General features: G+C 31.2%; 1 protein-coding gene across 1 annotated transcript; it reads left to right on the top strand.

The window, feature by feature from the left end:
• The first annotated feature begins 1,935 nt into the window (after window positions 1-1,935).
• LOC125807713 (uncharacterized) lies at window positions 1,936-15,588 on the top strand. The gene is made up of 10 exons (XM_049487446.1): window positions 1,936-1,972; window positions 10,408-10,436; window positions 10,506-10,657; window positions 11,425-11,537; window positions 12,204-12,282; window positions 12,912-12,940; window positions 13,507-13,600; window positions 13,991-14,080; window positions 14,350-14,539; window positions 14,973-15,588. The coding sequence occupies exons 3-10, from the start codon at window positions 10,514-10,516 to the stop codon at window positions 15,374-15,376; spliced, it is 1,143 nt and encodes a 380-aa protein (XP_049343403.1). The 5' UTR covers window positions 1,936-1,972; window positions 10,408-10,436; window positions 10,506-10,513; the 3' UTR covers window positions 15,377-15,588.
• Window positions 15,589-15,645: the final 57 nt, after the last annotated feature.

Genomic DNA, 15,645 nt, shown 5'->3' with positions numbered 1-15,645 from the left:
ATGATGTATAAGTACTAACATAAGTATATATCATTCCTATGAATATAAATATAAAAATGATCTAGTGATCATTAACCAAATAATTAAAGGTCTTGTAATCACAATATTATGAATTTCAACAAGCAAAAAAACAACAGATGTAACTTTTCTAAGCTTTGCTTGCAAAAGGTATTTCAATTTACTATAATTAATATTAAATTAAAAAACGTCATAAGTGTTGGCCCACGTTGGGTGAGTTAAGGTAGTTATACAATTAATCAATTAATTAATTAATTTCTGAATTACAAACTGTCATTAGGTGAAATAGCTTTTTCACTTTTATCAATTATTATATGATAAATTAATCAAAATAATAACTACTACATTCACTTGTTGCATTCTTGTTTGATGAGAAATTGATTACTCAATATTTTACTTGTTGCATTCTTGTTTGATGAGAAATTGACTGCTCAATATTTTAAGTTGGTGATAGCTAAAATTAAAAGCAAAAAAATTGAAAAAGAGATAAACATCGTATGAACCAAATATGGATTTTTTTTTAAAAAAAATTATGGTTGGTGAAGAATATAACAATAACTACATTAATGGGGATTGCATATTGAATATTGATAAATCATCAAGTTAGAATCAAGATTAATACGAGTTCGATCAAATTCAATAACTTTGATTCTAATTCATCACCTTTTTATGCATAATTATAGCAAAGCTAAAATTAAGGTCAAATATGAGTTCGATCAAATTTAATAGCTTTGATTCAAATTCATCACCTTTCCATGCATAATTGCTAGAAAGGTCAGATATGAGTTCGATCAAATTTAATAACTTTAGTTCAGATTCAATATTTACATTAACAAATTCATTAAACGTATATAAAAATTAAATTGAGAACACAAATTATTTATACTTGATATTGCTAATTTGAAATTTGGAATTTAAAAGTTCAAATTCCGACTCTACCCATCGTGTTCAATTATACATTCTTGTTTTTGTTGCAACACGTAAGAAACACGAGACTCATGACATAGGTGACTTTTTACATGTCTTATTTTAGTTTGGTTTAGAGATAAAGATGTGACAACCATAGAACATCTTTCTCATTTTAACTAGCAACTTCTAATAATAAAAGATCATAATATAAATGTATATTTTTCATTTGATAGCTAAGTTGTTTAGTTCACAAATAAAAATAATAATTGAGGTATGATACGAAGTTGTGAAATTTACACAATGACAAAATGAGAATAACGTCTTAATATGATGATTGATGGCAACATTTCAACTATGAAGTCCATCAATTAGTGTTCCAATTTTTATTTTATTTTTGTTTTTTCATCCCATCTCGATGTCTGTTACGATATAGATTAATTCAAATTCACATTAAGACATCACCACTTTGAGAGTAAAACACTCTATATCAAAAAGATATTATTTCAATCTTTTATTCTCCTAATTATTCAAATTTCAGATACACTCATAAAAGGTTAATAAAAATAAAATAAAATTGAGCCACCCCATCAAGCCTTATGTTGAAGCTGGATGAATTGACCTCAACGTAGATTGATCTTTAATTTTATCTACAAAAATGAATTGATTTTTATTTTTTACCTTTTAGTAACTAAACTTATATCTTTTCTACTGAAGCATACATTCTTTAGAAATTGAAGTAAAATAAAATATAACTTGAGAAATATCATAATATGAAAAATATATACTTATATCCCGTAAAGAAGTTTTTTTTTTTTAATGAGAAACATAAGTTAAAGACCGACACAAAGTAAAGGTCATAAGTACCAATAGGCAATGACCATTTCAAAAATGGCTATAAATGAAACTATGGATCAGCCCAATGAATATGACCCTTAGGCTTTGGCCCATTTAGCCCATCACATCCATCAAATTTCCTTAGCCCATTGGTCAGACGAATTCAACCCGAACACCTATTGCTCCGCCGCTCGGAGCACACTAGTCGCCGGTCGACGATCGCCGCCCGTCGCCGCCACCGTAAGTATTTTTACTGTCTACTTAGTTTCTGAATTTATGAAGTCTTATTATAGTTTTTCTCTGTTACAGCTGAAATTATGGGCTCAGAGATGGAAGTAATTGAGCAGAGGCTAAATACTTTTGTAAGTCAGCTCCAGACAGAGTTTGCCATTCTCGATCGTCTCGTTTACAAAAACAAAAACCAACATAGAAGATGCTCATATTTTCAGTACCTCTTAAAGGTTGTATGTTTACCAATATTTCTTCATATATGCATGTGTAATGAGCTTATTCTCATAGTTTCTTGTCTTACGATTTCTGTTATTAGTCGTTGTTTTATGTGCTTCGGTTATCACATTATTTGGCTACTGCTATTGTTCCTTGTCTTTATTTCTGTTTGGTATGTGTTACTTGAACCAAGGGTCTTTTAGAAACAACCTCTTAGCTTTGTGTTCCTTGAGTATGTTTCTGCCCTAAACTAAGAAAGAGTATAGTGCTCGTTTTGATAAGAGTATTGCATACTATCTGTTGGAATGTTTTCAACGTCCCCCTTATGCAACTATGGGAATTTCTTCTAGTTCGCTACTATCTTTTACTACGGTTCACGTCTGTCCTTGAACTGGCCAAAAAGCTTTCTATTTGAATGGAATTCCACAATTGCATAAAGTGAGAATATTATATTCTCTGTGTTTTAATTTATTTGTATTACTTTTCTTTTTAATTAATTAATTTAATAAAAATTATCTCTTAATTTCAATATTTAACATGACATATTTAGATTATTCATGTTGATCGAAACTTCTTTAAATCTTGCTCTTTCATTAAAAAAATTCTCTCAATTTATATTATTGTTGTTTGCAAATCATCTACTCATATTTTTTTTTGTTTTTTTTGTTGTTGTTTTCATTCAGCGATCGGTGTTCACATTAGAGCCCAATCAAATATGATTTATGATTTCAGGTCAGAAAGTTCCATATTAGGGATAAAACGTTCCTTAACAAAGATAATTTTCTACTCAAAGAAACTCAAACTGTAAACATCTAGTTAAAGATGAAGGAGTACTCATTTATTCGTATTTTTCCTATTAATAGAGTTTTGGTGTTCACAAAACAAAACAAATGGACTTTCTTTGTCCTAATTATTTGAAAAATAAAAGTCCTAATTTGTCCTTCCAACTTTAACTATGATATAAAATTAGGGTAATGCTAAGTGACCCAGAAAATTTGGTCAGAATTTTGCTAGAAAATTTTAAAAGTGTACACTACTAAAAAACGATGGAAGAAAAAGTGACGGACAGCGTCGCTCCAAAAAAGCGACGGACGGCATCTCTTAGTCCGTCGCTTTTTAATTAAAATAATTATTTTTAAAATTATTTTACAAAAAGCGACGGACTGCATCTCTTAGTCCGTCGCTTTTTATTAAAAATAATTATTTACAAATTAAACAATAACCACGCTGTCTGTCGTTTAAATTTATTTATTTTTTTAAAAAGCGACGGACGGCATCTCTTAGTCCGTCGCTTTTTGGTCAAAGTATCTAGTCAACCATTTTAAAAAGCGACGGACAGCGTCTCTTAGTCCGTCGCTTTTAATTAATTTTTTTAAATTTTTTTTTAAAGCGACGGACGGCATCGCTTAGTCCGTAGCTTTTTTTGGGTATTTTTGCTAATTAATTATTTTATATAGATAGTGATGCAGTCCGTCGGTTTTTATTAAAAATAATTATTTATTATTTTAAAAAAAGTCACGTCGTCCGTCGTTTTTTATTAATTTTAATTGTTTAATTATTTTTTAAATTAGCGACGGACAACATCTTTATGTCTGTCGCTTCATGGTCAAAATATCTGGTTAAATATTTTAAGAAAGTGACGGACAATGTCTCTTAGTCTGTCGCTTTTTGGTCAAAATGTTGGCCAAACATTTTTTTTAAAAAAGCGACGGACATAGAGACGTTGTCCGTCGCTTTTTTAAAAATATATGCACTAGCAGACGCGATTTTCTCCATTTCTCCATATAAAAAAACAAAATTGAGAAATATTTTGATTTAATTTTATTTAAATTGTCTTCCGGATAATGATTTTGTGTAAAATAAAAAACAAAAAAATTATAATACCGACTTTCAGATGTCGGTAAAATTAAATAGTATGTAATAAATTAATATTTTCAATTAACTTCAAATAAATCGTTCTCCGAATGACGGTTTTATATAAGTTAAAAAATAATTTAATATAAAATACCGACCTCCCGATGTCAATATTATTTAATTAACACGATTACTTTTTATTTATCTTAAAATTTAATGTGATACCGAGCTCATGAGGTCGGTATTTTTTATTATATCTAATTACTTTTAATAAAAACGACATCCGGAGGTCGGTATGTTTAAAATATTTCTATTAATCATAATTTTGCTATTGTGCATAATATTAAATTTTCATTTTACTCCTACGATTAATTGTTCAAAAAGTGTAACAATTTTGTATACTTTTACAAATAAAATGTTAGAATTCGTGAAATAAATAAAAAATATCTATAATCCATATTTAGAGTATGAAACTAAGTTGATATGAATTAGGAGATAATTATACTTATATTTATAGAGTAATGTGCAAATCCTATCAGTCCGTCGTCTAATCATAAACTTAATATCTCATGTCATGATGTAGTAGAGGTGAAGAGCTAACATATAATTCATTCTAGTATGAAATGCAAGATAGTATTATTATATACGTTCGATTTTGAATGGATGTCAAGTGTAGTGATCACCTCCTAATTATGATGACATGTAAAGGATACTTCATCGGAGTATGAAATACGTTGATTAATTTTATTTATATATATATATATATTCCTCGAGTAGTTTAACAAATCAAGTCTTATATACTAGTGGTTTAGATATGAAATACATTATCAATTAAAGAAATATCAATGATCAATTAAAGGAGATTTATATATTACATTTGATATTGATAAACTTTTGTTGATCAATAAAATTAAATTTATATAATTAGAAGGTATATAATTTAAATTTATAAAATTAACTTGATCGATATATATATATATATATATATATATATATATATATATATATATAATTTAACTACACATCAACAAAAGTTTAATTTAATAAATTTAATTTATCGATCAAGTTAATTTTATAAATTTAAATTATATACCTTCTAATTATATATATGGCCAAACACATATACAAACCCTCTAACTTGTCCACATTTTTCATTTTGGCACTTTATCTTAGCCTTGTTCCATTTTAACCCTTGAACTCCATTTTTTATGTTCCATTTTAACACGAAATACTATTTTTATGATTTATTTATTTTTATATATATTCTTCAATTGCAACTTCTTATTTTAAATCGACATGTGTCATTTAATTTTAGTTAAAAAATTAAAAATTAACAAAAAATAATTCTTTTTAAAAAATAATAATTTCTTTTTAAGAGTGTTATGTATTTTTGTGTGAAAAATAACCGACGAAATTGTGTTGATTTTCTTTCTTTAAAATCACTGACAACCTTATAACAAAGTCAGTCGAGTTGTAACATTGTTTAGTAGTGTTATTAGCAATGAACAAAAGTCTTTTTTTAGTAGTGTTATTAACTAAGTCAATCGAGTCTTTTTGAAGATGAGTTTTTTTATTCGTATTGATTTATATTAAAAATTAAAGGGCTAACCCATCGGTGGCCCCCTAAATTTGGCACAATCTTTCACTTAGACACCTTAACTAGGCTTTGTTCATTTTAGACACCTCATGTCAGGCTCCGTTGTGTAATTTTGACACTTTTTTCACTAGCACATGTTGACTTCAAGTGCGTGTTAACCAAGCGTCCATGTGGATTAGATGCCCAATTATATCATGCCAACTCATTAAAAGACTATCATATTAAAGAGGAAAAATAAGAATTAAAATACATGACAAAGTAACCAATGAGTAAATGACATGTGGTCTTTTTATCCCAAAAAATTAAATTAAATATTTGACAAATTTAAAGAAAAATGCAACCCCCACGACATCCCCAAACATCTTCTCCATTCATCTTCTCCATTGTATTACTCCATTTTTATTATTTTTGAGCTTTATTCTTTCTGTCATAACCCCACACCCACACAATCTACTCTATCATATTCCTTCATTTTCATTACCTTTTCCGTCACACCCATTACCACACAACCATCTTCTTCGTTTTATTCCTCTTTTTCATGATTTTTTTCTGCCATATTCCCCATTTATATCGCCCTCCCTTAGGGCTAAAAGGTGCAAATGTATAATAACAATGGTTCATATTTTAAAGATTGCGTCTCTTTTTCTTTAATTTTGTGATATTTGCAGTTTAATTAGGGCTCAAGGTTAGTAAGATTAACATTTACATAGTAAAAATTGAGATTTTTTGGCTCCTATTTTAGGATTATTGTGGGTGAACTTTACATGATTTAGGGTGTTGTTGATATGAGTTCGATTTCTTGTTTCTTTTTGGGTCTATCTGAGTTTGTAGTGCGAAATTGAAATTGAAATTATTATAACAAAAAAATTAACCTCCATTGAAGTACTTTAAGCTTTGAGAAATAATGGGAGAGATAATGACTATAAAATGGGAAAGAAGAAGAGAAAAAATAAAATAAAATAGACTAAATAAGTCCCTCACGCGTCAATAGCGAGTGTATAACACTCACTTTGCCATGTCAGCTGAAAGTGTCAAAATGACACAATGGAGCCTGACATGAGGTGTCTAAAATGAACAAAGTTTAGTTAAGGTGTCTAAGTGAAAGATCGTGCCAAATTTAGGGGGCCACCGATGGGTTAGGCCAAAATTAAAAGTGAGTATTTGCATTAAATTTAGATAGCCTAGATGATAAGAAAAAATAAATAAGTAGTGTTATTTAATTTGATTGAATGTTTAAGAAAGAAAATCAAAGAACTTTCGTCAATTTATTTTCATGCGAAAATACAAAGAAATATCAAAAAATAATATTATTGTTTGAAAATTTTTATGTTCGTTCGCGAATGTTTAATTTTTTTAATTAACAGGCACACGTCTATATGTGTTTGGCATATATATATGAATGTATGTATGCATGTATGTATGTATGTATGTATGTATATGTATATGTATATGTATATGTAATTTTAATTAATAAAATCAACCTCAAAAGGTGAGTTTATATTAAAATAATTTAATAAATACCGACCTAAAGAGGTCGCTATATTTAAATAATTATTTTATTTAGATAATATTGACTTCACGATGTCGGTATGTTGACACCCAATTTTGACAGACCTATAACCCTTTCGAAAGTGCTATTTGGTTAAATACGTGTTTTTTAAAAAATATTCTGAGTTTAAATTTTTAATCGATTTTGTCTAAAAATTATATATTTTAGTTTGCATGCTTTATAAAATTATCATAAATATTTTTAAAATTATAAGTAAAACTCGAAATAATTATTTTATTCAAATGTTTTAAAATTTAAGTGATTTTTATTATATAAAATGTTATAATATTTGTAGTATTTTAATTGGATAGCATTTCTTTAATTTTTCTCGAAATCATTTAATTTTTAGCCCATTCTAATCTAATTCCTTTCAATCTTAGCTTTTCCTTATTCAATTCATTGCAATTCTAGCCTCCTCAATCCAATTTCGTTTTTCAATTATAGCCTCTTATATCAATTTTAGTTGCAATTTTAGCCATCCATTCATTGAAATTATAACCCTTTCGTCCAAATTTTGAAACATTAGTTTAAATCTTAACCGTCCATCCTTTAAGTGAATCCTAGATCAAATCCTAGCCGTTCATCTTAACTAATCCAATGGCTCAAATTAAATCTACTAACCTTCCTATTTTTGACCTAAAAAAAAACCAAACCCTCTAGTCCCTCTAATCTCCTCCCGTCGCCCTCCCCCCGCCGCCTCCTCCCGCCGCCCTCCTCTTCTCATCTCTTCTCTCCTTCCTTCCCGTCTCTTCTCACCGGCGAGACAAATCGCCGCCTATCTCTCGTCTCTCCAATCAACATCAACAGCCGGCGAGGAGAGCAACATCTCCGGCCAACTGACCCCGACGTCGATCCACTGCCCTTCTCCTTTAATTGAAGGTTAGGGTTTCATAATATTATTTTTAATTTCTTTCAATGTGAGTATTGAATTTGTTAATTAGTGTATTGAGTGTGTTTGGTATGAATCAAAGTATTTCTCAATTTTATTTTTTACAATAAACTACTTAATTCAAATGTAGCCATAAAACGACTTGTTTAATTTATGGAAATTTTATTTTGTAGTTCAAATATGCATTTAATTAGTGTCTTTCACTTCACTAATTAATATGGCCCTATCTACGTTATTGGCTTCCACATTTTTTGCTCATTCAAATTTTGAATCTATATTTATTAAGGAAAGTATACCCAGTGAGGTGACTACTATATAATTATTATTAGGGTTTTTGATGGTTAGTTTGAATTAGGGATTATTTGATTGTTAGTTTGTGTTTGTTGATTGTGAAATGAAAATTTTAATGTTGGGGTTTGTTTGAATTAGGGTGTCTTAGGATTTGTTTGAAATTTGGTATTTCTTGAGTTAATAAGTTCGATTTTGAAATTGTAAGATTAGATTGAATTAGGGTATTTAAGGAGTTGTTTGAATTTAGGATTTTAGCACTAGTTAGATTTTGGGATTTTAGGACTAGTTTGAATTTGTGATTTCAAGACTAGTTTGAATTTTGAATTTAGGACTAGTTTGAATTATTATTGAAGTTGAACTTAGAATTTGAACATGAACTTGAACTTGAACTTGAACTTGAACTTAGAATTTGAAGTTAAACTTAGAACTTGAACTTGAAATTAGAACTTGAACTTGAACTTAGAATTAGATCTTGAACTAGAACTTGAACTTAGAACTTGAACTTAAACTTAGAACTTGAACTTAGAATTTGAACTTGAACTTGAAATTAGAACTTGAACTTAGTTATTGAAGTTGAACTTAGAATTTGAACATGAACTTGAACTTGAAATTAGAACTTGAACTTAGTTATTGAAGTTGAACTTAGAATTTGAACATGAACTTGAACTTGAAATTAGAACTTGAACTTGAACTTGAACTTGAACTTAGAATTTGAAGTTAAACTTAGAACTTGATGTTGAAATTTGAACTTGAACTTGAACTTTGAAATTGAACTTGAAATTAGAACTTGAAATTTGAATAGTGAATTTGTTAATTAGTGTATTGAATTAGAACTTGAACTTGAACTTAGAATTTGAAGTTAAACTTAGAACTTGAACTTGAACTAGAACTTGAACTTAAACTTAAACTTAGTTATTAAAGTTGAACTTAGAATTTGAACATGAACTTTGAATTAGAACTTGAACTTAGAATTATAATTTGAACTTGAAATTATAAATTGAACTTGAACTTAGAATTATAACTTGAACTTGAAATTATAAATTGAACTTGAACTTAGAACTTGAAATTAGAACTTGAACTTAGAACTTGAACTTGAAATTAGAATTAGAACTTGAACTTAGAACTTGAACTTAGATTTTGACTTGAACTTAGAACTTGAACGTGAAATTAGAACTTGAACTTGAACTTAGAATTTGAAGTTAAACTTAGAACTTGATGTTGAAATTTGAACTTGAACTTAGAATTAGAACTTGAACTTGAACTTGAACTTAGAATTAGAACTAGAACTTGAACCTAAAAATTGAACTTGAACTTAGAACTTGAAATTTGAATATTGAATTTGTTAATTAGTGTATTGAATTAAAACTTGAACTTGAACTTAGAATTTGAAGTTAAACTTATAACTTGAACTTGAACTAGAACTTGAACTTGAACTTAAACTTAAACTTAGTTATTGAAGTTGAACTTAGAATTTGAACATGAACTTGAAATTAGAACTTGAACTTAGAATTAGAACTTGAACTTGAAATTATAAATTGAACTTGAACTTAGAACTTGAAATTAGAACTTGAACTTAGAACTTGAACTTGAACTTAGATTTTGACTTGAACTTAGAACTTGAACTTGAAATTAGAACTTGTTGTTGAAATTTGAACTTGAACTTGAACTTAGAACTTGAAATTTGAATATTGAATTTGTTAATTAGTGTATTGAATTAGAACTTGAACTTGAACTTAGAATTTGAAGTTAAACTTAGAACTTGAACTAGAACTTGAACTTATTGAACTAGAACTTGAACTTAAAGACCGACACAAAGTAAAGGTCATAAGTACCAATAGGGCAATGACCATTTCAAAATGGCTATAAATGAAACTATGGATCAGCCCAATGAATATGACCCTTAGGCTTTGGCCCATTTAGCCTATCACATCCATCAAATTTCCTTAGCCCATTTCTCAGACGAATTCAACCCGAACACCTATTGCTCCGCCGCTCGAGCACACTAGTCGCCGGTCGACGATCGCCGCCCGTCGCCCGCCGCCGCCGCCGTAAGTATTTTTACTGTCTACTTAGTTTCTGAATTTATGAAGTCTTATTATAGTTTTTCTCTGTTACAGCTGAAATTATGGGCTCCGAGATGGAAGTAGTTGAGCAGAGGCTAAATACTTTTGTAAGTCAGCTCCAGACAGAGTTTGCCATTCTCGATCGTCTCGTTTACAAAAACAAAAACCAGCATAGAAGATGCTCATATTTTCAGTACCTCTTAAAGGTTGTATGTTTACCAATATTTCTTCATATATGCATGTGTAATGAGCTTATTCTCGTAGTTTCTTGTCTTACGATTTCTGTTATTATTCGTTGTTTCATGTGCTTTGGTTATCACATTATTTGGCTACTGCTATTGTTCCTTGTCTTTACTTTTGTTTGGTATGCGTTACTTGAACCAAGGGTCTTTTAGAAACAACCTCTTAGCTTTGTGTTCCTTGAGTATGTTTCTGCCCTAAATTAAGAAAGAGTATAGTGCTCGTTTTGATAAGAGTATTGCATACTATCTGCTGGAATGTTTTCAACATCCCCCTTATGCAACTATGAGAATTTCTTTTCGCTACTGTCTTTTACTACGGTTCACGTCTGTCTTTGAACTGGCCAAAAAGCTTTCTATTTGAATGGAATTCCACAATTGCATAAGATTCGGTCTCGAACAATTATACGTTTGGTTAATTGGTTAGGTGTCGATAGCAGCATAACCTTTGCTTTGGTCTATACTATGCGTAAGGGTAAAGGTCTGCGTACATACTACCTCCTCAGACCTCACCTATGGCATTAGACTGGGTATGTTGTTGTTGTAATGGGCCTTGCTTTGTTTAAACACAAAGAACTATCATAGAAGATGTTCCTATTTCCAATACCCCTCAAAGGTTGTTACCAAGGTTTATTCATGTATATATATTATCTGCATAGAGGGTATTGATGGGGTTTGCCTTTTGTCCTAAGTGCAATGCTTACTTTATATGTTTGTTTTGATGATAATATTAGGTGCGAAGAGATGTGAGACTCCTCCAAACAGCTAACTTGGAGGAGGTTTTGAGTTCCTCCTTTCAAGTTCTTAACGGAAAAAGACCCAAGCAAAAAGTGCAGCTTTTGGAAAGGTACTTTTGACCCCTTTAAAGTACCTACATTTTGTTTTAAGGTTTTTATTATTATAGTTTTTGTAGTGATCATATGCCAAGTTTTGGAATTTTGATTACATCATAAATGTATACCACCTTTTCATATCTGTCAATGAGTAAATTTTGATTGGAGATGAGCGCTTCTCATACTCTTGCATTTTTCTACTCCTATATTGATGTCTACCACTTTCTGTCAGTGAAACAATTGAACAGACCTATAGGGAAGCTTACTGAAATTGCCTTCCCTACATATATGATTGTTATCAATAATCATCAATCTCTTTGTATTGTTTGCAAGTGCAAATGTTTGCTGATTATGATGTTTGAATGTTGCCTGGCTCTACCATTTGTTTAATTAAATAGTCTACCATCATGCTGTTGTTAAAAATTGCTGTTTATGTGACCTATAACAATATTTTTGCAAGTTTTATCCATCCTTTCATTAACCGACATATTGGAGGGTAATACTCTAACCAATAACAAGCGAGATTAATTTTACTGATCCCACTGTCATGGAAATAGAATTGCCATTATTTATGTCTTGCTCTTCCATTAAACTATACATACAAACTTTCACTGCTGCTTTCTAACTTATGATGATTTTATATATATGGAACTTTCACCCTCATTTTCTATTGGCCTCAGCCTAAAGAGGAGAAGATCTAATGGTGGCAAATATAACTTTCTGGAGCGTCTTTCAGGGGTTGCACACCTGTTGTCTCAGGTATCATTGTTTCTTTTGTTCTTACTTCTTGTTGTTCTGCATCTAAAACCACTCATCCAAGTCTGTAAAGTAACTCATGATATTGAATCGCCAGTCTCAGTTTACCATGTTAGCGAAATCTCCTGCTAGCATTTACTGGCAATACGCCCTAGTTTTCATTTATAAAAAGGGCAGTCCGGTGCATGAAGCATTATACATTCACGTTGGGACTTGGAAAGGGTCGCACTCACACCCCTTAATATAGGTAGTCTATCCGGATGCAAGCTTTAGTGGTCGATTCCAGGGCTCGAACCTTGTCACATGGAGAAAACTTATCATTGCTCCAAGGAACGTTTACCAGTAGAAAATATAGATGACTTCTATTTAGAGTACCTAAGGTATTGAATAGAGACGAGTCTTAATGGAATAATAGGATTCATGTAGCTGACTCTAATTCACCTAGGATTGAATCGATTGATGCATAGTTATTGTTATTCCATATAACTACAGGAATGATGATTTCTCTCTCTCTCTATTGAATCAAGTGTCTTAACATACGGGGCTTAATAAGAATCATATTACAACAAGGAAAACTTGAAGTCATCATTTTATGAAGTAGTAATTCCTAATTCACTTGTTCTTTCTTGCAGATGGTTGAGCCAATGTTAAGGGCCGCTGCGTATCCTTCTTGGTTTTTTTTTTTTTTTTTGCGTATTAATACTTCCTTTTATATGTTGATTATGGGATAAGATTCACTTATGGAAGTTGATGGCCATTAATGCCATTGGTGATTTCCTTTTAGACTTTTTAAATCTTTAAGTAATAGGAAGAGCAGAGCTTGAGTTGTTCATTTTCTTTCATAATTCTTAGGGTGTGTAGGTGATTGGAGTAAAACCAGGGTGTGTTTGTAAACACCGTGAGTGCTTACTTATGTGCATATAGCAAACCTTTTCTGTTCTTCAAATTACTAGATTTTTGCACAGCTAATTCTCTGTAAACATATTGGTTTGATAAATTGGTGTAGTTGGATATTTATTGTACCTCCTTTCTTCCTTTTTATTTTCCATTTCTTCATAATTTCATATGTATAGTCTTTGTCTCATTTGTAGGTTGACTTTGTTTTTCACCTTGTGCGGATTGCTTTTCATTTCAAAGTAGACACTCAATCATTGCGCCTGTTTAATGCAAATTCCAATGTGGATTGTTAGCCATGTATGATTGTTTTTTACCCTTAACAGTAGACAGGGAGATATCAACACTTCTTGCACGATCATTTTTTATGGGATTTTCACTGACAGTATTGTCCTTGCTCTCCCGAATTAGAGTTCTTGTTCAGCAAGTAAGCATTCTCAGGATAATTTTATCATTTTCTGAAGTGTGAAATGTTATGTGAACTCATGAAGAATGGCACCATTTTAAAGCTCATTCCTTAGTCATACTTATAATAATAAAGGTCTTGCACATGGATTATGTTCTTTTGAAATTTGAGTTTGTTGAAGTTCTAGTTTCCAGTAGAATACACTGGAGTCATGGTAATTTCTGGAGCTTATTAAATAGAGAAACTAATCTAATTCAAGAGGGGAATGGGTCATGTATGACCTGAGAATTTTGCTCTTTTAGAGCATGCAATATTTAAGGAATTGAAAAGCTTATTATGTTGAGCAAATTTCCTTAGGATTTCTGGTAATTGAATAGGAAATTCTAAGCAAATTTTCTTTGTTCATTGCAGATGCTTCTTGATGTTGTTTGTGTATTCAACAATGTCTCCTCTTTATCTCAGAGGGAACAGGCCATAAAATTGACTCAAGATGGATTTGAGGTTTTTTCTTTGCTACTGACTGCTCTCTGTTTTTCTGATGCAATGCAATAAATTATTTCCTTCCTTATATTCCCTTTGTTTACTTGCGTTTTTGATTGGTTAAATTAGTTCTGTTAATGTCAAGAAATGGTTGGAAAATTTATGAGAATTATTCTTCTCACAAGTCCAATGTTGAGATAGGAAAATTGATAGTACTTCCTTGATAGTTGTTAATAACAACTCTAAGATGAAATCAAAGAAGCAAATGTTCAATAATTTGTGCATTGCAGGTTTTTAGAGAATACTTTCCGCCAAAGCAGCAGGTGATCTTCCTCGAATGTATATGGGAATCTGATAAGTATATTTTAGTTGAGAGACAAAATCAGAAAGATGTTGGAAGCCAGGAAAAGGAGGTTGGAGAAGATGTTTCTGTAGAAGCATCTAAGGTTCAGTATGAAAGCATTGAGCTTTTCCTAGGAGGTAACCATGAACCACAATTTCTTTTTTACTGTCTTGTTTTCTTTATCAAGTCATTCTATCAGTCTGAGATAGAAGTGAACTCAAGGTTGCACGTGATGATTCCATTTGAGATAGTAATATCCAGAGTTTTTCTGTTTGCCAGTTTTTATCATTAAAAAAGACAGCCCAATGCACGAAACATCCGGTGTTCACATAGGATTTGGGGAAGGGCCATATACCCAGGGGATGTAGTGTAGGCAGCGTACCTGACACCAGTTTTAGTCATTCAGTTTGACAATAAAGTTCATGGAAGAAGTGTCTGTTGCATATCTTTCTAGTGTATTCATATATCTAGTGCTTCTTACTCCCTACGATCAAGTTCTTCATTTGTTGCTGAAATCCAGTGTTATTCGTCTATAATTTTGTACGTAACTTTTTCTGGGGTCTTGTGTAGATGACAAACCTGGACAGACGGCCTCTAAAGATTCGGCTGAGGATGGTCAAACTATAAAGGACAACGATATAGTAGATTCCTTGGAGGATCCTATCCAAGATAGTAATGATGAATCTCGAGCTCAAGTTGATTCAACTATTGCAGGACCTTCAGGCAATAGTTTTGATGCTCCTGAAGCCGGAGCACATCCAAGTACATCACCCGACAAGAATCCTGCCAAAGCCAAACACGGATCAAGAAATAGTGTTGCATTTGTTTCAGTGAAAAGACCCAAAGTGTCAACAAACAATGAGTTGGGGTTTGACATTCATAGAACAGAAAAGGATGATAATTCTGGTGTAGATAAAGAAGATCCATTTTTCAGTTTACTTTTTAGTGGAAATGTGAAGACCAGTCTATTCTGAACTTCACCTAAATAGTTTTTCATTTCTCCTTGTTTTTCTCTGTTAACTAGGCCGCGGCGCATCTTTGCATCCATATTTGTGAGTTGATGCTCAATCATGTCCAAATTTGGACAATTTATCCAAATTTGTTTTAAATTTTTAGAGTTGATGCTCAATCATGTCCTTTTTTGAGGGTAGGAAGAAATTTGGAGCATCTGTGGGAGCTGAAAATGAAATGGAGTTTGTATCTCTTAACACAGTGTCATTGTCCTGATTTCATGAAGAACTCA

Source organism: Solanum verrucosum, unplaced genomic scaffold, assembly GCF_900185275.1.
Source record: "Solanum verrucosum unplaced genomic scaffold, falcon-dt-bn FXZP01000277.1, whole genome shotgun sequence".
NCBI lineage: Eukaryota > Viridiplantae > Streptophyta > Magnoliopsida > Solanales > Solanaceae > Solanum > Solanum verrucosum.
This window is presented reverse-complemented; position numbering and strand designations above follow the sequence as displayed.